At 39.9% G+C, this 26,173-nt stretch overlaps 1 protein-coding gene across 1 annotated transcript in view; it reads left to right on the top strand.

Moving 5' to 3' along the window:
• LOC134533638 (BDNF/NT-3 growth factors receptor-like) overlaps positions 1–26,173 on the top strand; it is a 240,520-nt gene that overhangs the window by 156,416 nt on the left and 57,931 nt on the right. Inside the window, exon 2 of the mRNA XM_063371154.1 lies at positions 20,187–20,321. Coding sequence (XP_063227224.1) covers positions 20,187–20,321 — 135 coding nt within the window. The remainder of the gene's footprint in view (positions 1–20,186; positions 20,322–26,173) is intronic.

Below are 26,173 nucleotides of genomic sequence, written 5' to 3'. Positions count from 1 at the left end.
TTCAGTAAAATGTCGACCATGTGGTGTTCACAATAACAGTTACTGCACGTCGTCCAAAATTAGAGGTTGGGAAGTGGGCGATATATTACAAGGAGCCAGATTTCTTAGAAAATTATGTTAAGTTTCACTATGGTGAATTGTCTTTTTGATTAAACTGTACACAAAACTGCTGAGTGGCCCTGCACGTTGTGTTGTAGGTACACACTTCATTTTGCGAAAGTATCCCAGATTTTAAGGCACCACGTAATCTGAATTTTATTCAACATGCTGCCTCATTTAAGCTTATAAATCCTCTATATAGCATCAATTTGTATTATTGAGAAAATTTGATGTTATTGTTTTTAAAAAAAAGTAAAACTGCATTATGTTATAGCATAAAACAAAAACAAATGTTGGACAGCAGTATTGAATGGCCCTTTCTGTACGCCTAAAATTTGAGGCTGCAAATATATGTTTATGACAGTAATCGGCTCAAACCACACAAACCACACACTACAATTAGATACGGCAAACGGGGAAACCAGTATTAAGGAAACAAAATGGGGTGTGGCTGTGTCATGGACATGGCCGTGTGTTGTACGTTAATACGTGTGCGTAACAGGTAATATGTTTTATACAAAATATAAAACTTTTATTTTAACACCATATATATTCAATTTAACTATTTTACACTAATGTTTTATATATTCAATGGATAGATTTTGACGAGAGCTGACAGTTGAAACTCAAACGAACGTCGTAGCTACTCCGAGTCAAAAGTTTATACTAAATGGAAATATCGAAACGCAGCAAAATGACCTCAAAATGGCGGCGCTTCCTTCCCCACCGCGCGGGATGCGTCACAGTCCTCACTTAGCGTAACGACTTCTTTGATCCTTTAGCTATCAGGTGGTGTAATTATATTTCGGATGGAAATTATAGATATGTAGCTGCAAAACCATACTGTATCCCCCGATTTTGTTATCATTCGTTTTTTTTTATTGCCTCCCACTATTGAAGCAATTTTAAGAACGTATTCACGTAAAAAGAAAGAATTCAATAGAGAGAGAGAGCGAGATATTGGCTGCAGGGGGAGGGAGAAGACATCCCGTCTGGAAATACTGTCTCCTCGCGCAGGCCTCAGCGAGAGTCTTCGCACGACGTCACGCGCCCACTGGGTGTTGTCATCGCTTATCTTCTTCCGACCAGCGGCCTTCCTTGCTCCGTTGTCGGGTTGTTCAGCGGCGCGTGCGACGTAACCAGGTGTCCGGGAGTAGCCGTCACGTCGCCCATCCGCCCATCCGCCCATCCGTCCTTCCGTCCGTCCCTGACCCCTCCCCCTCGCACGAAACCCAACTAGCGGACAGTTGCTCCAGAGAACATACGAGATCTCCTCCGAGGTCACCGGAGTGGACGCAAACCCGTTCCTCACCCACTCGTCTCAGAGAAACCTTTTTTTTTTTGCAAGACAGAGAATCTGTTTTTGCATTGACCTTACAGCTCACCAGCTACTACCTGTGGAGTATATATATAAATTACAGGTATTATGGCAAATCATATATCTGTACCTTGGAGGCATAAGATACTGTGTCACATAAACCATAATTTTCATGAGAGCAGTTTTAAAGAATTGGAAATAGTACCTCGGAAATTTACTCAACTATATTCAGCCCAAAATATTTGAATTTTTGACATGTCGTAAATCTTAAAGTTGTATGCCACTAAATTAACGTCATATGTTAGTCGGTTTGTTGTTAAAAGTGCATTTGGCCTCTGAGGTACAGATATATTTACGATTTATTTTCGAGAGGAAACGCCCGCGGTTTCCGTTTTAGCTAGGTACGATACTGACTGGCAGATCCAGTAAATAATTCAAAGAATTTTAGAAATTTTACTGTAGGCTAGACGGAATATTTCATGGAAACATTCATCCAACTTTTTATTTTCAAATATTGGTCTAGCAAACTTGTCAAGAACTTCTTCATCGCTTGTTTTAATGTCTCAATGGATCGAAAGCAATGCTATTCCATTAAGCCTACTTTCCGATGTTGTATTTCTCAATTAAGTCTTCAGTCTTCTTAAATTTGAGAAGCTTATTTCCACGGTTGCAACAGAAACAGGCAGAACTGTAAGTAATTTATCACAGGAGAATATAAATGTTAGGGAAGAAAGTCTTGTCACATTTTTCTAGAGAACTAATTGCTGTTTTGGGAATCTCTATGCAAAAAAAAGTCAATCTGTTGCTTTGTTGCTGCTTGAAAGAAGGACCAACCAACGAACACAATTTCGCATTTATAATATTATTAGGGATTAGTACCGATAATTTATTTCATTTTATGAATACTAAAAATTTATATCACTTTTCACCGGCGCAAAAAAAAAGTTAATTTATTTATTAGTCAAAATTCTCTAAAATTTCGTAAAGTCGGAATTTCTGATCAAAAGTGAATTAAAAATTACGGAAATTCGCGATATGAGCTTTGGACACGTAGTAAGCTAAAATTTAAAGAAGAACTTTTGGGAGGAGGGATAAATGAATGGGATTTGGGAACATAGGATTCTAATCGCAGTGAGATCAGTAACAGTTATACTAGAGACCCACCAAGCCATGTGTGTATTTGCGTTAGTGAGACGGGATGATAAGTGCATCTTGCGCGGTATCGCCTGCGCTGTCTTCTCGTCGTGCTCAGGACAACAGTGAGGTTTGAGTGGTTACCATAACATTACATGACAGAGAAAAGATAAACGTGCAATGCAAATAAATCCCCTGAGGGCTTTTCAATAATCTGTTCCTGTTGTTTCGTGTCTAAAAATTATTCTGAAAAAAAAAAAGCGTTTTAGCAGGTTTCCATTCTTCTGAAACTACAGTTTAAAAAAACGAAATACGGAAAACAGAACTAACTCGTCCGCCTTCAACTCAGTCTTCAATGCTTTTCGTCGACAGGCACCACTCGGATATGACGAGCAGTTTTCCAAATCGCATGGTTTTCGTCTCAAGCCAAGGTTGGTGGGGGGAGGGCGGGGGCTCGCTGCCGTTGCGAATATATAACTGCGTTCAGGGGCGAAGCCAGGGGGGGGAGGTTAGGGGTTCAAACACCCCCCCCCCCCTTAGCGCCAAATCTTTAATTAAATTTCTTATTCATCACAAAACAAATTTCAAATTAAAAATTAATAAAAATTTTACTATTACAATATTTAAATTTAAGTACCGAAAACTGCTAAAATAGCACTATTTTACACCTTAAAATCCAAATTTTCCCGGGGGAGGACCCCCGGACCCCCCGCTTTAATACGGGGGGGGGGGGGGGGGAAATGCTTCTTAACACCACCCATACACAAATCCACTGTCTGTGTCGAGTGGAACACGATGTTCGCTGCGGAGCTGTGAACGAATGCTGCGGAGGTTGGAACAAACGTGGACCGTCGGGCGAGTCGCCGCTCGAGGAAGGACGCGACACGGGGTCTTCGGCGACCTTTGAATATATATACTGTATAGAAGTCGCGAGTGGATAGGATTTACTCTACGTTTTTCAGAAGCGTACGATGAGCATCTTGGGAACTTCACCGCTGCAGTGCGCTGCCGTAACGCCCTGTATCGTCTTAGGTTGTTATTTACACGTTAGAGCGCAGCACTGTCGCCCGCTGTCATTCCCCCGCACCCCCACCCCACCTATCATTCACTGCAGCTCGAGTTCGTTCAACGGGAGGGGGAAGGGGTGTTTGAAGAGTTCGACACTTGTCCGCTAGGGACCACCACAAGTCGATGCCCTAGAGATGGTGGCGATTGCGGCGGTGAATTAACCAACTACCTCAAAACCGTATTAGAAATTTTAACCTGGGCTGGCGACTTCTATACAGTATATATATTCAAAGCTCGGAGCACCAGAACGCCGTCGCTGTTGCGGCAGCCGCCCTCCATTGTGGCCGCCAGGTGGCAGGTATCACCGGGGGTTACCTCCCTCCCCACCCCCCTACCCCCCGCCGGCGACGGCCCTGGCTCCACGACCGATTTAGAACCTCTTTATTTCTCCTTCCCCCCACCACCCGCTGCTGGCGTCGAGGGCCGTCGAAGTGCAACCCCCCCCCCCCCCCCCCCGCGCCCTTGCACCGGGATCGCGACGCGACGGGCGCGACTTCTTGACTAAACAATCACGTTCGGCGCGACGCAGTTGCTGGGACAGTATATAAATGGCCGGGTAAGAATCAGAACCCACCATTGCTGCGAACACTATTTTGTGGCGATACAGTGGTGTCCAACGTTAAATGTGCAAATGTAAAAAAAAAATATCTGTAATTTTTACTCATTCCGTTCAGAATATTACATTTTCTAACTAACATAATATATATATATGTAAATATCATATCAACACAAAAAAAAAATCATTATTTCTTTCCAACCAGACATGCAAAAATTAAGCTATTGAGTCGTCACAGCAATCCATAGAAACATTTTAACATAGAGAATCAAAGAAAATACGGCTAAACATTAAAATCTGACTTTTAAGTAAAACAAAATACCTAAATAAGATATTTAAAAGGAAAAAATTAAATAATTAACAGTAGTGCCCATATAGATAATAAAGGAAAATATACACTGTGTCTCACTCGTTACAACATAGAATTTTCCAGGACTGTTAAGTAAACGTTATAAGATAAAAATGATTTAAAATTTATCATTTCATTTTTAATATATATTGATTCTTACGGCTATCTTTTATTCGTCGCAGTTTTTCCTGCGTCATTAACAAAGAGCTGTCTGGTATTGGTCTGTGACGCATTTGCAAGCAGTCTCCCGTCGATAAAGTAGCATGGCGGACCGTGCTAGGTCCGGAAGAGCACAGGCGCTAAGGGCGACACTGGCTCGCAATTAGCGCGCCTCTTCGCCTCTACGCGCAGGGCGCAAGACGCGGTCTTACCGTCGCGTCGGCGAAGCACGAATGCAACGCAGCAGAACTGGCCAATCGGTGATTTGCGTCTCCACCTGATTTGTTTAACTTGGGTGAGTTTTGAAAACCTTTTTAAAATGCAAACATTATTTCCTTGTTTCGTGTCATCGCCGCGGTTTTCTCTTGCTAAACTTGCGCACGTTGAAGGCAACAATTTATTTAGAATTTCGCTTTTCCTTACTCACAAACAGGAGTGAGAATATGTAGAAATCCCAGGGGGAAAGGGTAGTTGCGCGAGTTTACGTTTTATCATTCCCGTTTTACAGCTATGATATTGCAAGCGCGTGCGGGCACCAAAAGTGAGGGGCGTTTGAATTTCGGAGGGGCCGGGCCCCCCTTCCCCTGATAAGGGGTATTTTTTTCACCCATAATTACAAGCATGAATTTTTCGAATAAAAAATATAACTTCGTGAAGGAGATATTTGTATGCAGTGTTATAATTTCGTATGTTGTAGGGTTTTTAACGTCTTGCGTCTTGGCTTATTTTTTTTTTTAAAACGAACGTGACTTTCTTGCGAGTTAACTGATTTCAGTCATGACTGTTTTGCGTAGTGCATTAACGACGCCTACAGATGGAGAAACGTAGCCACGATGAACACGACCCCACAAATCGGATCAGGTGTCGCACAGCGTTCCAGCATGGCAGAGTTAATAGCGATCAAATCTAATTATGGCTGTCAGCAAGTCTTCACACGCCAAATGCGTCCATAAATTGCAGTATATAATGCGATAGAAACAGTGTTGACCCTTTTATTTCCTGTATACACTTGAAGTCCATAACAATTTAACAATAAGTTCAGTGCACGAAGTTTATTTTAGATGCAATAAAGCCAGCTCTAGATATGTTGATAAGGGACAGAAAACAATTCTGCTGTTAGCTATGCTAAAAATTAAAAGCAAACATAATAAACATATAAAGGCACACTAAAAATATGAAAGTGTACCCAAAGAGAAAACGAAATTTCGTTTCTCAACATAAAGGTCTACGAAGTTGGTAAATATTTTTGAAGTTTAGTTCTGTAAGGTGTACCGTTTTTATTACCGTCGTGCAGCACGTCAAGAAGGAATCATAAGTAGAATCTACTTCTTGCGGATCGTCGGGTCTCGAATTTTGTCGTGTTGACGTCACGACGACCTTGCTTTCAATGTCGTGGCATTGAGACTCCAGCTTAACGCTTTTGTTCGCTACAGCCGCGTTATCTTCGTCGCCTCGCAGTACTGAACTGCTGCAGACCCTTCGCCTGAGAATGGTGCGTGTTAATTAAAGTTCGGCTTAGCGTCTCGTGGCGCTTGCCTGACTTCTTGTGATCAGAAGGATCGCGTAATTAAAACGAATGTGTGAAGGGAGAAAGTCGGGATGCCAACGGGAATTAGTCCTCTGGCAATTTGGCGCTTGCTGAATGGAAATACTGACAACAAAGTAAACCAGTCTGTGGCGAGGTTTTGCCCGGCACATGACATGGGTTCCATAACGTATCCTGCTAAAAGCAAAAGCACGGTCTAAATTAAAAATTCGCAGCAAACACACTAAAAATGTTTTTGTTTAGTTTTTTAACTTTATTTGACACGTCTTAAGTTTGGGATCCGGTTTTAAATCAATTATTTATGCTTGTCAAATACTTTGAAAATGATTAAATAAGTAAATTATGTGGCTGTGATGTAGCATAAGAGTAAAATTATATCCGCAATGCTTTGTGGAAATGACTGAGGAGAAGAAAAATGTGTTTTTATACATAACTGAGTGTATGTCCGCGTCCTATTGAAGCAATCTGTTATCCTCTGCAATGTTATGTTTCATTTGTTACCGAGTCTCTTATACGAAATTTATGATTCACGCTCTGTATTTACGTCAGTCGCTGCACTAAAATGCATCCATTAACATTCGCGAATTAATACAAGAACCTTCCTGCTATCAAAAACCTTTTTTCTGTCATTATTTTATGAGTGTTAGGAATATCGTGATATTTTTGCTAATGAATTAATTTTTGTATTTAAACATAAAATTATTAACTTTTTTTTTAAATTTATATCAATAGACTATTAAGTAAATAATTATAAAATTATGTGTGTATTTTTTTTTAATGTGTGAAAGCATTTGAGCCAAAACCAACACGGTTGGCTTTTGTTTCACATTAGGAGTTTAATAAACCTACAACTTTAAAATACCTTTAGCATCGACCGACTGATAATTGAAAATCAATCTTTGCTTGCCTAAACGTGAAAAATGTTGGCATGAGTGCGTACTTGAGATGTGCCTAAACTCGACTGCCTGTGATTTTATACTTCTTTGGTTGAATGTCTCTCACTGACCCAGAGTACGAGTCCTGCATATAAACACTGAACCAATAACATCTGCACAAGTAAGATAAAAACTATTTCAATGTTGGCCTATAATTAAAAGAAATCCACGAATATATGTTTCGCCCCAATCTCTGGTGCTCTGAGAAAAATGAGCAGAGAAATGACAACAGTACTGTTTTGTAATAGGTTTACAACGAAACCTTTAAAAATATTTAGGTCCCAGCAACAGAATGTCCGTATACAGAACATTCTAAAACTTTTCGTACACATATATAATAACGGTCTCCGAGTTGTAGGAGCAGATATAGTATAGTACTTCTGACGTAATTTATTGTTGTTCCTATATTTACAATCTGTTTCTACAACCATACGCACTACCAGAAGAGACGGCTCCAGAGAGGTAAAAGCTGCTCTGGATAAAATTACTTCTGAAGTAATGTTTTTTCTTCCTTTTTTTATTTTAAATAGTTATCAAAGACGGATACAAAGCTAAGTCTGTGTCTAATATCTACACTAATTTATTAGTTGATTTGTATTAAGAGACTAAAGCTCAGTATCGCGAATGTATCTCTGAGGGAGCAGCATCAGCCCCCGGTTTTATTGGGGAGGGGGTATTCCAGACTGCCTGAGAAGTAAATCTTGCCTCTGTGTCCATGTTTAGGGATCCAGATATTTCGTGGATTCGTCTGGCATCACGATAGAATTAAAAATTCTAGGTGTGCGTAACCCATGGGGGTGTTTTTTTTTTCAATGGCTGATTTCGTAGCGAGAACCTTTTTGTTCTTGTTAGTCGGCACTACCTGATTCGCCTAATTCTCTCGTACCTGGGGCTCGTTGGCTCATGGTCGCAGAGGAGGTGCATCTAAATAAATGCGGTGCAATCGTTAATACGGTGCAAGAGAACTAAGGTTTGCAGTAATACTAGCCACCAAATGAAAGCGCGTGATGTCCGTGTCTCTGTGTATGCTGAGGGGTTCATCCGTTTGACACATGGGGGAGAAACTCTGTAGCTTTCATGATATATTAATAACATAGCTACATTGATTGTGAGAAGTGATGCATAAGCTATTATCAGGCAAACAAACCGGTGAAAATTAATTCACTTCATTTTGGTAGCCACATATCTTATGGTGTGGCATTCCAGAAATACTGAATCTCCTACTCATTTATATAGAACATGGTTTTTATTACAAAATAGTTTTACACAGTTTGAAACTCTCTTTTAAGCACACATACTGGCTGGCAGTCAATAGGGTGGCGAATACTGTCGCCCGCCGCCAGGGGCCCATGTGCCATTGGTACCAACCCAGACGCGCACAAACCTGCAAAACTCGCGGATTCATTCGGTGATAGGCTAGAATTCAAACACATATACCTCTTAGATAATTTTGCTATTGGCTTACTGTTCATCTGGAAGAATCTCAACCAGTTATAAACCCTCAACCAAAGAAGGATCGAATCACAGACAAACCAGCTGAGACGACTTACAAGTCGGCAGCCAATGAACTTACGTTATTTGCCTGAGTATACAGGGGTATGTTCAGTCTATCCTGAAGGCCATCGAAACCGCGAATTTTGCAGGTCTCTACCAATTCCTGACCGCGAGGTCCAAGCTCCCGACCCCAGCATGGTTGGAACTTCCCACCCCTGAAAAAATCTTCTTCCTGGACCATCCTTCTTGTCCTTCACTGGACCTGCCTGCTTAATACTTGCAATGTCTAACCCCGCATGAATGAACCCAGGGTGTTCCCTGTGTCTATGCAGGTTTTTACCTGGGCCAAACTCAACCAGTTATAGTCTGGAGTTAAAATTGGGAAGATAGTCATGGTATCAATAATTGCAGCCATGTCTGGCTGATCCCCGAAAAAAGCACAATATGCATGTTAACCTTCCTGCATGGCTGAAACCCTGTACGCTTAGACGTTATAGACTTGGGCCTGATACGAACTTAGAATCTTCCCTCCCTAGACTCCTCCCAAACCCATTTAGTTTTAATTTAGGTTTCGAAAAAAAAATTAATTATCTTCTACCAAGAAATTAGTCATCAAGTAGTTAAATTACCATCACAAAGTTAAAACTTTTGAATTGGAACTCCCGCCCGAGTATTTTTTTTCTATTAGTTATGAGCCCACTCAACAGATAGCGTGGCATGGTCCCAGTCTCCACTGTGAGGGCGGTATTCCAAAACATTCGGGTAGAGTAGCGAGTAAGGACTACCTTGTTGGGATACAACCGTAACCTAACTCGCAGGCCGTATTCCAGAACATGTCCAGACCCAGTACCTGTTAGTTAACGAAAAAGCAACCGTTTTAATCAACTGTGCCCTGCACGAGGCTAGAAACAGATTTCAATGCATTCTGGCGAACGTTTGGCAACAATCAATAAATTTGATGCACCAAATTTCCTACAGATAGCAGCACTATCAAGTAAATTAAATGGTGTAATTTATATTTTCTCAAGTACTGTTAAAGTAGCCAATAGTTTTTTTATGGCCATTAAAGTGTACAAAATGTATTCCAGGATAGTTTCGCTATCATAAAGTTTCATTTGGCACACAACACGATTGGTACGTCCACCGACGATCACAAAAATGAATCTAATATAGGTACGAGTAAATGACGCCAGATGCGGTTCAGCCATCTGGACGAAATCAACGAAAAAGTGAGCTCAGCAGTAGTATATATTGGGGGCTCCGGAAACAGGCGGCAGGCGGTGGTTGATGATTGTCGGTCCGCCATCTAGGATTGTGACGTCACGTCCGCCATCTTGGATGACCTTGACCTTGACCTTTGACCTTGACCTTGACTCCGGCGGCCATTTTGGATCCGCCATCTTGGATCCGCCATCTTGGATGCAGCGTAACGGGACGCAACGTAACGGGACACCGTGTAACGGGACATAACGTAACGGGACACGTAGATCACGGCGGCAATCTTGGATCCGCCATATTTAAATCGAGCGCCCCACTCATTACCTTAAAATTTTCATCTCTGTCGCCATATTGATTTTTTTCTGTTCCGCTGGAGGCCGCCATCTTGGATACCGACGACGCTGTTTCAGCTGTTTGTTCCTAGATAGTGCCAGCAACGCTTTTGATTTTTTTCTGTTCCACTGCAGGCCGCCATCTTGGATACCGTTGACTCTGTTTCAGCTGTTTGTTCCTAGATAGCGCCAGCGTCGCTTTTGATTTTTTTTCTGTTCCACTGGAGGCCGCCATCTTGGATACCATCGACTTTGTTTCTGTTGTTTGTTCCTAGATAGCGGCAGCGGCGATCATGTTTTTTTTTTTCCGTTCCACCGCAGGCCGCCATCTTGGATACCGTCGACTTTGTTTCTGTCGTTTGTTCCGAGAGAGCGCCAGCGTCGCTCTGTCTCATCACATTAGGTCGATGTTCCATTACCTACCATAGCTATTATGAACCTTATCGACCTTTTAAATTTAATTTTTTATGAAAAATATATTGGAAACACTGTGATTCGAACCATCGCAGCTCTGATCTCTAGGTTGGAAAAATACGCCTTTAACCGCTCGGCCAACGAGACATTTACCAGACTGAAAATTAAATAAGGTATATATAAAAATAACATGCATATTTGGACTTGTAATTTTTTTTAATTTAAAGTAATAATAGCACCACCTGTTCGAGACAGAACCACCATCTTGTATTAAGATGTAACTGATGCAATTTTCGTTACGCCCGCCATCTTGAAAATCCGCAATTATTATGTTAGAAAATCGGGAATTTTTTTAAAAATCATTAAAAAAATTAAATAATCGAATTAAATAAAAATCTTAAAAACCACTGTTGCAGTTATCGTTACGGTCGCCATCTTGAATTATATAAATTTTACATATTTCGTTACACCCGCCATCTTGGTTGAGTACCATGTCATTCTTACACTTTATGTTACGACCACCATATTGGATCCTATTAATGTTGCAATTATCGTTATGGTCGCCATCTTAAAATTTAGACGCCATCTTGAAAATCAGTAATTTTAATGCTAGAGATTCGGGAAAAAATTTAAAAATCATAAAAAAAAATTAATCAACCTCATTAAATAATAAAAAAACCTTAAAACCACCGTTGCACTTTTTCGTGACAACCGCCATCTTGAAATCATCCGCTGGAGATCACCATCTTGTTTTCGTCCGCTAGAGTGTGCTGATACAATGTTAGTATAAGTATCTAGTCACCACACCTTTGTCCTTGACATTTAACTTTGACCTTGACCTTGAAATTTGACCTTGACCTTGAAATTTGACCTTGACCTTGAAATTTGACCTTGACCTTGAAATTTAATCTTGACCTTGAAATTTGACCTAGACCTTGGTTTTGACCTTGACCTTGAAATTTGACCTTGACATTGAAATTTAACCTTGACCTTGAAATTTGACTTCGTCCTTGAAATTTGACTTTGTTCTTGTCGACCATCATGGATCCGTCATTTTATGTTTAGTACATGCTACCAGAAGCTACCACCTGCTGGAGTACTCCATCTTGTGTGTGTACTCGTATTATAGAGTACATTTCCATCTGGATAATTTTATTCTAACCCGCTACAGTGCAGTAATCATTTATTACCGAGGTGCCCCCGCCATCTTGAAATTCGGCCGCCATCTTGAAATCATGTAATAATGTAGCTAGAAATGCGGGAAAAAATCCAAAATTCATCAAAAAAATCACTCATTAATTTACATATTTATTCAATCAATTCCCGTCCTTGGTTCGATACTCGATCGATGCAATAATGTTTAATTTTATGTAAAAAATAATAACTTTAATAATCCATGTTCAACGTTCTTAAAGAGACTTTAAATCCTCTACTACATTCATCCTATCAAACATCAAGACCAACATATTGGTAATTCATAATTTTAATGCTAGAGATTCGGGAAAAAGTTCAAAATTCATTAAATAAATTTGTAATCTATATACTGATTGATTAGATCGACTAAGGTCCTTAGTTCGATCCCTGGTCGATACAAAACAACTTTAATTTTAAAAAAGTACCAGAAAAGTGTAAGGTTCGAGGAATTAAACACCACAAAGTCTTTTACAAACATAATATTTATTACACAATTTCTATTCTACTACAGGATCACTTGCGAAATCCATCAATCTTATAAACATTTAGCCCTGCATAGACGTGCAACGACTACTTCTTAGCTCCAACAGCTCCAAATGCTCCAACAGCTCCATCAGCTTCAAATGCTCCAAACGGCCTCCAAATGCTTGACAGCTCCAAATGACTCCAACAGCTCCAAATGCTCCAAATGGCTCCAACAGCTCCAAATGCTCCAAACGGCCTCCAAATGCTTGACAGCTCCAAATGGCTCCATCAGCTCCAAATGCTCCAAATGACTCCAACAGCTCCAAATGGCTCCAAATGCTCCAAACGGCCTCCAAATGCTTGACAGCTCCAAATGACTCCAACAGCTCCAAATGCTCCAAATGCTCCAAATGCTTGACAGCTCCAAATGGCTCCAACAGCTCCAAATGCTCCAAATGGCTCCAAATGCTCCAAACGGCCTCCAAATGCTCCAAATGGCTCCAAAAGGCTCAAAATGCTCAAAAGGCTCCAATTGCTCCAACAGCCTCCAAATTCTCCAACAGCCTCCAAATGATTAAGACAGCTCCAAATGGCTCCAACAGCTCCAAATGGCTCCAAATGCTCAAAATGCTCCAAAAGGCTCCAAATGCTACAACAGCCTCCAAATGCTCCAAAGGCTCCAAATGGCACCAACAGCTCCAAAAGGCTCCAAATGCTCCAACTGCACCATCAGCATTATTTTATAAGATTATAAGGCTACTTGCTTACGTAGCTTCAAATTTACGAGGCTCCAATGCATCATGACTACGAGACTACGACTCATGAGGTTACGAGACTATGCGATTGCAAGTCTTCAAGGTTACGTGATCGCGAGGCTATAGGACTACGAAGCTTCCAGAACGCATGGTTACGAGACTGCATGTCTAATTGGCCGCGCGGCTACGAAACTTCATGTCTCTAACTGTCTACAGTAGCACTATTCAGCGGTGAGAGTTCATTTATCTCATGCAAAATATCCTGTTTAAAGTAGTGTCGATTATTGTCATCAGATGACATCACGTGTTGCTTGCAGGTAAATAATATTTATTTCTTTTATGCGGGATACGGGATGCTCACTATCGATCGCAATAGAATGATGGCTTCGCTAGACTCTATGGAAAAGGAATTTTGTTCTTCCAGTCAGTGTTTCACAGATTTCTCAAAGCATATTATTAATTTGACTGGGTAATGATATTTTTTTTAATTCCACCTGATAAAAATATTGCAAGTTTTGATTTAGTAGCAGAAAGTAACGAATTAAATGTAACTCCAAATAATAAGTCATGTCTCATTAGACAAAAAAAATCCATGCAGAGAGCGGTTTTTTAGAATAGTCAGAAGCACTTGAAGAAACCACAGGAATGATCGCAAAAACACGGGAAAAATTATCAAAATTTTGACAAGAATAATCAGGAGCACACAGAGAAAACCATCATAATATTGTCAAGAATTATCAGGACCTCACAGAGATAACCACCATAATACTGTCAAGAATAAACGGGAGCACACGGAGAAACCCACCATAATATTGACAAGAATAATCAGGAGCACACGGAGAAAACCACCGCAAGTTTTCTTTGATATCATAAAATTTCAGGAAAAAATAATAATAATAATAATAAATAAAAATAAATTAATAAAAATTTAAAAAAAAAATAAAAAAAATAAAAAAATACATAAATATATTCTGCTAGCTTGTGAACTTCTCATTGTTGAACAAAGATAGAGTTCTAGTACAAGCCAGAATTTTATGTATTTTTTTTTTATTTTTTTTTTAAATTTTTATTAAGTTATTTTTATTTATTATTATTATTATTTTTTCCTGAAATTTTATGATATCAAAGAAAACTTGCGGTGGTTTTCTCCGTGTGCTCCTGATTATTCTTGTCAATATTATGGTGGGTTTCTCCGTGTGCTCCCGTTTATTCTTGACAGTATTATGGTGGTTATCTCTGTGAGGTCCTGATAATTCTTGACAATATTATGATGGTTTTCTCTGTGTGCTCCTGATTATTCTTGTCAAAATTTTGATAATTTTTCCCGTGTTTTTGCGATCATTCCTGTGGTTTCTTCAAGTGCTTCTGACTATTCTAAAAAAACCGCTCTCTGCATGGATTTTTTTTGTCTAATGAGACATGACTTATTATTTGGAGTTACATTTAATTCGTTACTTTCTGCTACTAAATCAAAACTTGCAATATTTTTATCAGGTGGAATTAAAAAAAATATCATTACTCAGTCAAATTAATAATATGCTTTGAGAAATCTGTGAAACACTGACTGGAAGAACAAAATTCCTTTTCCATAGAGTCTAGCGAAGCCATCATTCTATTGCGATGGATAGTGAGCATCCCGCATCCCGCATAAAAGAAATAAATATTATTTACCTGCAAACAACACGTGATGTCATCTGATGACAATAATCGACACTACTTTAAACAGGATATTTTGCATGAGATAAATTAACTCTCACCGCTGAATAGTGCTACTGTAGACAGTTAGAGACATGAAGTTTCGTAGCCGCGCGGCCAATTAGACATGCAGTCTCGTAACCATGCGTTCTGGAAGCTTCGTAGTCCTATAGCCTCGCGATCACGTAACCTTGAAGACTTGCAATCGCATAGTCTCGTAACCTCATGAGTCGTAGTCTCGTAGTCATGATGCATTAGAGCCTCGTAGATTTGAAGCTACGTAAGCAAGTAGCCTTATCTTAATATATATAAATCTCGTGTCACAATGTTTGTCCTCAATGGACTCCTAAACCACTTAACCGATTTCGATGAAAATTGCCATTTATGTGTAATTTTTTCCAACTTGAGAGATAGGATAGTTTTTATTTAGATTAATGGTCTTAATCTGATAATTTTAGAGTTTTCTAATGTGATGTATGTATGAGTTGGCAGAAAATCACCACGGCAACGGCTGTAGCATTGTTGATGCTTCATTCGTCTCCATGGCAACGACTATTTCATTGTTAGTGTAGTCCTCATCACTCATTAAATACAGACCACCAATTTTTAGATATATACAGGTAAATAACTATACACTGGTAGAACAAAGTCGGTCGTGATTTGAAAGTGATATAAATTATTCAAATTAAGAAGACAATTACTAACTACATCTGATTTTAAAAAAGGTCCAGTGAACTCTTTACCAAGTCAACCGATTTCGATGAAAATTGGCATTTATGTGTAATTGTTTCCAACTTGAGAGATAGGGTAGTTTTTATTTCGATTAATAGTCTTAATAATTTATAATTAATAATAAACGGATTATCAATGTTGATTGGTGTTTAAGCCCGGGAAACAGTGGGTACTTCGTTTCCATGACAACGTTGCGTGCTTGAGAGTCGGGAAACCATCGGTGCTGTTCGTTTTTTCTTCGGTACATTACAAAGCATTGTATTAAGTTTTTGTCAAAATTACTTAATTTTCATTTTATTTCATTTATTATAACTGTAAATAGGAGATTTGGTCTCATTCCCCCCCCCCCCCCATAAATACAACCGTGCGAAGCCGGGTCGGGCAGCTAGTAATCTTATAAAATAATGCTGATGGTGCAGTTGGAGCATTTGGAGCCTTTTGGAGCTGTTGGAGCCATTTGGAGCCTTTGGAGCATTTGGAGGCTGTTGTAGCATTTGGAGCCTTTTGGAGCATTTTGAGCATTTGGAGCCATTTGGAGCTGTTGGAGCCATTTGGAGCTGTCTTAATCATTTGGAGGCTGTTGGAGAATTTGGAGGCTGTTGGAGCAATTGGAGCCTTTTGAGCATTTTGAGCCTTTTGGAGCCATTTGGAGCATTTGGAGGCCGTTTGGAGCATTTGGAGCCATTTGGAGCATTTGGAGCTGTTGGAGTCATTTGGAGCTGTCAAGCATTTGGAGGCCGTTTGGAGCATTTGGAGCCATTTGGAGCTGTTGGAGTCATTTGGAGCATTTGGAGCTGATGGAGCCATTTGGAGCTGTCAAGCATTTGGAGGCCGTTTGGAGCATTTGGAGCTGTTGGAGCCATTTGGAGCATTTGGAGCTGTTGGAGTCATTTGGAGCTGTCAAGCATTTGGAGGCCGTTTGGAGCATTTGAAGCTGATGGAGCTGTTGGAGCATTTGGAGCTGTTGGAGCTAAGAAGTAGTCGTTGCACGTCTATGCAGGGCTAAATGTTTATAAGATTGATGGATTTCGCAAGTGATCCTGTAGTAGAATAGAAATTGTGTAATAAATATTATGTTTGTAAAAGACTTTGTGGTGTTTAATTCCTCGAACCTTACACTTTTCTGGTACTTTTTTAAAATTAAAGTTGTTTTGTATCGACCAGGGATCGAACCAAGGACCTTAGTCGATCTAATCAATCAGTATATAGATTACAAATTTATTTAATGAATTTTGAACTTTTTCCCGAATCTCTAGCATTAAAATTATGAATTACCAATATGTTGGTCTTGATGTTTGATAAGATGAATGTAGTAGAGGATTTAAAGTCTCTTTAAGAACGTTGAACATGGATTATTGAAGTTATTATTTTTTACATAAAATTAAACATTATTGCATCGATCGAGTATCGAACCAAGGACGGGAATTGATTGAATAAATATGTAAATTAATGAGTGATTTTTTTGATGAATTTTGGATTTTTTCCCGCATTTCTAGCTACATTATTACATGATTTCAAGATGGCGGCCGAATTTCAAGATGGCGGGGGCACCTCGGTAATAAATGATTACTGCACTGTAGCGGGTTAGAATAAAATTATCCAGATGGAAATTTACTCTATAATACGAGTACACGCACAAGATGGAGTACTCCAGCAGGTGGTAGCTCCTGGTAGCATGTACTAAACATAAAATGACGGATCCATGATGGTCGACAAGAACAAAGTCAAATTTCAAGGACAAAGTCAAATTTCAAGGTCAAGGTTAAATTTCAATGTCAAGGTCAAAGTTCAAGGTCAAGGTCAAAATCAAGGTCTAGGTCAAATTTCTAGGTCAAGGTCAAATTTCAAGGTCAAGGTCAAAGTTCAAGGTCAAGGTCAAAGTTAAATGTCAAGGACAAAGGTGTGGTGACTAGATACTTATACTAACATGGTATCAGCACACTCTAGCGGACGAAAACAAGATGGTGATCTCCAGCGGGTGATTTCAAGATGGCGGTCGTCACGAAAAAGTGCAACGGTGGTTTTAAGGATTTTTTTATTATTTAATGAGGTTGATTAATTTTTTTTTATGATTTTTAAATTTTTTCCCGAATCTCTAGCATTAAAATTACTGATTTTCAAGATGGCGTCTAAATTTTAAGATGGCGACCATAACGATAATTGCAACATTAATAGGATCCAATATGGTGGTCGTAACATAAAGTGTAAGAATGACATGGTACTCAACCAAGATGGCGGGTGTAACGAAATATGTAAAATTTATATAATTCAAGATGGCGACCGTAACGATAACTGCAACAGTGGTTTTTAAGATTTTTATTTAATTCGATTATTTAATTTTTTTAATGATTTTTAAAAAAATTCCCGATTTTCTAACATAATAATTGCGGATTTTCAAGATGGCGGGCGTAACGAAAATTGCATCAGTTACATCTTAATACAAGATGGTGGTTCTGTCTCGAACAGGTGGTGCTATTATTACTTTAAATTAAAAAAAATTACAAGTCCAAATATGCATGTTATTTTTATATATACCTTATTTAATTTTCAGTCTGGTAAATGTCTCGATGGCCGAGCGGTTAAAGGCGTATGTTTTCCAACCTAGAGATCAGAGCTGCGATGGTTCGAATCACAGTGTTTCCAATATATTTTTTTTTTTATAAAAAATTAAATTTAAAAGGTCGATAAGGTTCATAATAGCTATGGTAGGTAATGGAACATCGACCTTATGTGATGAGACAGAGCGACGCTGGCGCTCTCTCGGAACAAACGACAGAAACAAAGTCGACGGTATCCAAGATAACGGCCTGCGGTGGAACAGAAAAAAAAACATGAGCGCCGCTGCCGCTATCTAGGAACAAACAACAGAAACAAAGTCGATGGTATCCAAGATGGCGGCCTCCAGTGGAACAGAAAAAAAATCAAAAGCGTAGCTGGCACTATCTAGGAACAAACAGCTGAAACAGAGTCGTCGGTATCCAAGATGGCGGCCTCCAGCGGAACAGAAAAAATCAATATGGCGACAGAGATGAAAATTTCAACATAATGAGTGGGGCGCTCGATTTAAATATGGCGGATCCAAGATGGCCGCCGTGATCTACTTGTCCCGTTACATTGTATCCCGTTACATTGTGTCCCGTTACGTTGCGTCCCGTTACGCTGCATCCAAGATGGCGGATCCAATTTGGCGGATCCAAGATGGCGGATCCAAAATGGCCGCCGGGGTCAAGGTCAAGGTCAAATGTCAAGGTCAAGGTCATACAAGATGGCCGCCGTGACGCCACAATCCAAGATGGCGGACCGACAATCATCAATCCACCGCCTGCCGCCTGTTTCCGGAGCCCCCAATATAAACTACTCTCAGCGCATGCGCGTAATTTGGGCAACGGATATGACATCAAAATCGGTTGTTTAAAAATAAAGGACTGGCCGTGTGCTATCGCGCACTAGGAATATGGTTAGGGTACAGATGTAGCACATTCAACACCTAAACCCTTATTTTTATGTCTTGGAATACTGGCCTAAAGCCGAGGCAACACAGAAAGCTACGCTACGTTCGCGATGTTCGCTATGTTCGCTATGTATACGCTATGTTCGATGCGTCAAGTGGCCACACGGGATAGTCTAGTTCGCGATGTCGGAGAGACACATTCCGTGGGATTAGAGCGATGATTCAGACGATGATAATATTCTGCTGGCTCTCACAGTATGTAAAAGTAAAAAGAAAATGGGTTCATGAAATCAATCTAAAAAAAAATTAATTTGTAGAATTTCATAATTTGATGAAAGAGTGGCGTGGATTATTTCAGAATAAAAGCAACTCTGTTGATAGCGTTGCCTTGAAATCAAATCGCAGGCATCGTCCTGCATATCCTTTCCTTCTATATTCTTCCTTCAATTTATTCCATAAACATGGATATTTTCGTAATCTTTTAATTAACTTTTCCATCGACTTGACAATTTAAAGCACAGTACTGAGGGAAATTAAACTCCGTAAAATAAAAAGAGCAAACGCACAAGTACAGAACAATTCCGCGCGTAAACGGATGATTTTTTTATTGTTTATCTGCGCATGCGCGAAAGTCAGCGACGTTTTATATTTAAAAAAAAAAAATAATAGCCGATGTGGGCTGGCTGGCAGCCCGGCGGGCTAAAGTCGCCCCCGAAACAACCAGTGCCACCCAAACCAATGCGGACAGCAATGACCAAGCCCCCAACCCCCCCGGATGGTAGACTCTTTTCTACTCTGTCCAACTCTTCTTCCAGATCCATCCTTCTGTTTTCCCGTAAGCCTCCTGCTTGATACTAATGCATGAAATTTTGCATCCCGCATGTCAGAGCCCAGGGTTTCCCCTGTGTCTATGCAGGTTTTACCTGGGCTCAACTTATCTAGTTTTAGTCTAGTATAGTCAGTGAGGGGAGTTAGCCATGGCGCCAATCGCTGCCATGGCTGGCCAATCCCCCTCCTAGCACACGATGCATGCTACCCCTCCTGCATGGCTAGAGCGTATGGGCTTCGACCTGAGACGCACTTAGTCTCCCTCCCTGACCCGGAACCCTCCCCAACACACTTAGTTTTAGTTAGTTTAGGGGGAAAAAAAATAGCCGAGAACCGAACACCGGGTGACGTCGCCGACAAGGCGAGCACCGTGTGGCCAGTGGCAGCTGGGCTGCAGCAGGCTGCGTCTCGCTGCGTCTCTGAGAGCGACGCTTGTGCCCGCAGGCTCGCCGTGCCGGCCCGGGGTGTGCGGGGAGGACGCCGCCTGCAAGGTGCTGCCCGGGAACGCGCACACCTGCGTGTGTCCGCACGACGGCTCGCCGCCCACGCAGGACCTCAGGTGCCCCCGGAGGAACACAGGTGAGCCCGCCCCTAGAAGCAGTAGTAGTAGCCACCACTGCATGACGCGAACACGTCTTTAACATTGCTTCCGAAGTGGCGTCGGTGAAGGCCATGTCGAGAGGCTGAGGCTGCCCACCCTCAGCCTAGCTCATTCAGCAGTCTGGACGACTCGAAGGGCTATGCAGAGAGGCTGAGGATCAATACATCTACTGGGAATACATTTGATTTCAGATATATTTTAAAAATTTCTCTGATAAAACTGACCCAAAATCTATTTATTACACAACTTACGGATGATCCACAACGCACACTATTAAAATTTGTTGGCGTGAATACGTCTTTAAAATTTCTTTCATGGTGGGAGGCAATTAAAAAAAAAAAAAGAATGATAACAAAATCGGGGGATACAGTTTGGTTTTGCAGCTACATATCTATCATTTCCTTTCCGAAATTTAATTACACCGCTGGATAGCTAAAGGATAAAATAATTCGTTACGCTAAGTGAGGACTGAGACGCTTCGCGCGCGGTGGAGGGGGAAGCGCCGCCATTTTGATGTCTTTTGCTTCGTTTCGAGATTTCCATTCAGTATAACTTTTGACTCTGAGTAGCTACGACGTTCGTTTGAGTTTCAATTGTCTGCTCTCGTCAAAATATATCCATTGCATATATAAAACATTAGTGAAAAAAAATTGAATATATATGGTGTTAAAATAAAAAAGAGCGTATTTTATATTTTGTATAAAACATATTACCTGTTTCGCACACGTATTAACGTACAACACGCGGCCGTGTCCATGACACAGCCACACACCATTTTGTTTAGTTAAATGGAACAGAGATATTCACGTTATATTACAGAAATTTGTGAACTTGTACATTCACATGAAAACAAGTGTTTGCAGTTGTTTCTTCGGTTCGGATTCTTACCCGGACATGTATGTACTGTATTCTCTCAGTACCTCCAATATTTGAAGTTATTATACCTTTACATTTATAGCTTTCCGTATTTTACATGGTTAAAAATATTTATGCTTGAATAAAAGATAAAATAAAATATAAAATTATGCGCCAATTATAGCAATATATAGGTACTCAGTATATTCTCAAAAAAAAAGTATTTCATATATGCAAAAAGTTACAATATCTTTCTTGCAGTATTACGAACTAACAATACAGAAAAGATTTTTTTTCCTGCGTATCGTTGTAACTTCAGTACAACAGATGGCAGACGGTATGCCCAGGATCAAAAATGTATCTTTAATACACATGGTACCAACATTATGACAACGATAATTTTTCTTCTCTTAAAAGAACGTATTTTTTTGTTTAATAATGATTGACACCATATCTATTACACGCATAACTTAAACATTTTCATATAAAATATTTTTTTTCGTGGTTACCCCTCTTGTCGCTAGGTTATTTTTCACACTCCCGCCTATGCTGTTCGGTATTATCTTTAGTGAGTTTTTTTTTAATAATCGCCATCAACGTATTGTCACGCCACAAACATTGCGTAAATGGTGTTTGACCACATATGATGATTAGAATCTCCGCCGTTAAAACAGTCACTTTCATAAAATTAAAATTAAATCTTTTAAACCCGTTTCCACAATGCAAACTCTACACGTAGGCCAATATTTGGGACATCACACCAACATGGCGTAGACCATGAGCTGAAGGAATAAAAAAAGGGTTTCACACACGTATCGTGTAATTATTGCAGAAGTGGTCACTTCTTGGGTGAGCCCTGCTTAGCCGGCTGACCGGAATACTATATTCACACGTCCCGAGTCACACGACAGAATATTCAGCCTTCGTGCTTTTATTTTTGACATAACAACGTATAATAAATCGATGAACGCCGGCTGCACGCACGAAAAAGGATGACTCATTGTCCCGTTACGCTGTGTCCCGTTACGCTCATTGTACGCTTGCGCCGCAACTATCTCTCGTCCACTCAATTGGAACAACCATCGATTTAACCTTTTTCGAGGCACATTAAACTTGAAACACGTTTCCTACGTTTCCTATCATCGTCCTATCCTTAACAGAATAACACAGATTGGAAGAAGTTAAATAGCAAACATGTAAAAAAGTTATATTTAAAATAATCTCTTCGTTAAAGTAATAAACATATATGAATTAATGAGTGCAAATAAAAGTAAATTTATCAATTAAAAGTAGTATACAAATGGGCATTCGGAAACAGGCTTTAAGGCTGTGGATTGATGATTGTCGTCCGCCATCTTGGATTGTGACGTCACAGCGGCCATCTTGGATGACCTTGACCTTGACCTTTGACCTTGACCTTGAATTTGATCCTCAAAAATGACCAAAATTGGGCAAAAATTGCCCAAAATTCCTCAAAAATCGCCAAAATTTCAATTTTTTTGAAAAAAATTTCCGCCAAAAAATCTCAAATAATTCCACAGTTCAAAAATTAGGATTTCGAAAATCCTCAAAAGTCGCTTTGCCCTAGAAAAAACGAAAACTCCTAAAAGCGGCTTAAAACTCCTAAGAGCTAGCCGCTTATAAGCCACCGACCTTGAAAATAAGGATGTCATGGCAGCCATATTGGATGATGATGTCACCGTTGGAAATTTTGTTACGGCCGCCATCTTTAACTTTTTTATTTACTATCCGATTTTAATGAAAAAAAATTTAAAAATTATAAAAAATCCATTTAATAAAAATTTAATAAATTATTTATAAAAAATGTACTTTACGACACGGAGCTCAGAGTCCTCGGTTCGAACCCGGTGAGGGCAAAAAAAAAACTAAAAATGACATCCGATCCTTCCCTCGTGGAGGGCGCTGGCATACTGACTCCCACCACTTTTTTCAAAGCATATATATATTCACCTAGTATGACGTCATGTCCGCCATCTTGTCTTCGATGCTGGAAGCCATCATCATTGTATCGTCGGCTAGAGTGCGCTGACGCCATGTTAGTTTAACTCTTACCCGCTAGAGTGCAGTAATCATTTATTACTAAGGTGCCCGCCATCTTGAAATTTGGCCGCCATCTTGAAAATCCGTAATTATTTAGCTAGAAATTCGGGAAAAGTTCCAAAATTCATTAAATAAATCACTCATTAACTTACATATCGATTCGACCCGCTCCTGTTCTTGGTTCGATACCCGATCGATGCAATAATGTTTAATTTTATGAAAAAATAATAATTTCAATAATCCATGTTAAACTTTCGTAAAGAGACTCTAAATCCTCTACTACCATCATCCTATCAGACGTCAAGACTACCATATTGGAAATTCGTAATTTTAATGCTAGAGATTCGGGAAAAAGTTCAAAATTCATTAAATAATTTTTTTAATTTATATACTGATTGATTAGATCGAATAAGGTCCTTGGTTCGATCCCTGGCCGATACAAAACAACTTTAATTTTAAAAAATACCACAAAAGCGACAGGTTTGAGAAAATAAAAAACACCACAAGTTCTTTTAAAAAAATTTATTACATAAATTCAATACACTACTACAAGTACAAAAAGAACACTGACAAATTACCAAAGCCTTTTGGATTCCACGTTTCAAACAGTCTTCTTATTGTACGGACTAAGCCTTTTACATGACTTTAAATGTCTATCCGATCCGTTCATTACCTCAGCCAGAGACGGACTGAAGTCCATATCACCAGGGTCTCACTTATATAGACTCATCAGTCGGTACAACACATGAGTCAAAACAAGAACCATGTTCATTATACTCACACTTAACTTTCTCGGAGCATTTTACATAATGAAGATGTAAGCTATCAAGACGTGAAATTAGTTTTTTGCACTTATTGCACTGAAATTGTATTCTTTTAACATTATTAGAACAACTGCTTCTTTCATGTCTGCGAGCATTTGAGGTGATAGTAAATGATGCGTCACAGTATTTGCACTGACGCAATGTACGCTCTTCATTAGTTGAAGAATCCATTGCTGACGATGAAACTTCGGATGATGGTGGTATCACGTCTGTTGAAATCTCCTCCACTGTTGACATCGTCGGTGCACACGGGATCTGCTCCTTCTCCGTCGTAGCTGTCGTCAAGGTTCCCGTAGTCGATGGTACAACCTCCGAGTTCAACGTTAAAGACGGTAAAGATGCCATCGAGGTCTCAAGAACAGCTAATTGACACGACTTATGCACCAGAAGAAACAAACTAGGTGATCCTTACACCGCTGTCGTCAGAAACAAACTGAGCGTCCTGCTGTCTAGGACTCGCTTATATACATGCACCGTATGGAATAATACGATAGTCAAATCAATAACCAATTACTAAAATACTAGAGTCAAATCTACAAATTAAAAAAGAGGATCATTTGATCGAAAAAAAACTCTATCTCTCCAATATACGCCAGGCTCCAAGAGCTACAATTCACGTCATCAGATCCATCTACATTTTGCTCCTATGCTTCAATTGACCATTAGCTGCAAGTGCTCCAACAGCTCCATCAGCTCCAACACGTAATGTACGCGCAATACATGCAATTTACAAGCAATAAATGTAATGATTACACAGTACACACAGGAAACTGAACGTACACACAGTACACACACACAGGAAACTGAACGTACACACAGTACACACAGGAAACTAAACGGACACACAGTACACACAGGAAACTGAACGTACACACAGTACACACAGGAAACTGAACGTACACACAGTACACACAGGAAACGGAACGTACACACAGTACACACAGGAAACGGAACGTACACACAGTACACACAGGAAACGGAACGTACACACAGTACACCCAGGAAACGGAACGTACACACAGTACACACAGGAAACGGAACGTACACACAGTACACACAGGAAACGGAACGTACACACAGTACACACAGGAAACGGAACGTACACACAGTACACACAGGAAACGGAACGTACACACAGTACACACAGAAAACGGAACGTACACACAGTACACACAGGAAACTGAACGTACACACAGTACACACAGGAAACGGAACGTACACACAGTACACACAGGAAACGGAACGTACACACAGTACACACAGGAAACGGAACGCACACACAGTACACACAGAAAACGGAACGTACACACAGTACACACAGGAAACGTAATGATCACACATACAGTAGCGGAAACACACACAGGCTTAGTTGGAAATCAGAATACAAGAAATAAAAACATTAAATTTTTACTTTCAATATTTTATTACTTCTCAACATTACACAAATACAAGTAAAAGAAGCCATTATTGTATGTAGCCAGCTTTCCTCAGTTCTTTGAGTATGAAGGATATTTCTTTGTTGCACGGATAGTTTCCTGCACAAAGCGAGCCATGTAGAAGTCTTAGCCGGTCAACCAATATGTTTGGATCTTTCCATGATGTGTAATCAATCTCTTCTACCACCATCTTACTTGCTTGTTTATTATAAATACTTTTAATATCACAATCGTCCCAGTGATCATAATAAGCATTATCAGATTTATTTAATATATCACGTCGTTTCCATCGTTTCGGTCTCAGGACACCGTCACATTCTTCGATCTTGTCAGCTTTAGGTGCTTCATCATAGTCTATGTCTTTGTCAACAGCCTCAGAGTCACTGTAACAATCACCGTAGAAGGAATCGTCTTCACCCAATTTACCGTAATAATTCGTTGTTGATGATTTCGAAGTGTCTTCATCGTCTTCATGCTTCCTTTTTAGGAGTCCATCATTTTTACAAAGTAGGAAAGATCTACTTGAATTCGGCTGGAATATATTCTCACTTTTCACGTTAAGGATTCTTCCATTGTCTTCATTCTTCCGTAAATCATCAACCTCCTTCAATTTATGTTCTTCCTCACGATCGGGTGAGCTAATACCATCACGCT

Source organism: Bacillus rossius, chromosome 1, assembly GCF_032445375.1.
Source record: "Bacillus rossius redtenbacheri isolate Brsri chromosome 1, Brsri_v3, whole genome shotgun sequence".
NCBI lineage: Eukaryota > Metazoa > Arthropoda > Insecta > Phasmatodea > Bacillidae > Bacillus > Bacillus rossius.
Note: the sequence above shows the minus strand (reverse complement) of the source record. Positions and strands in the feature narration are given on the sequence as shown.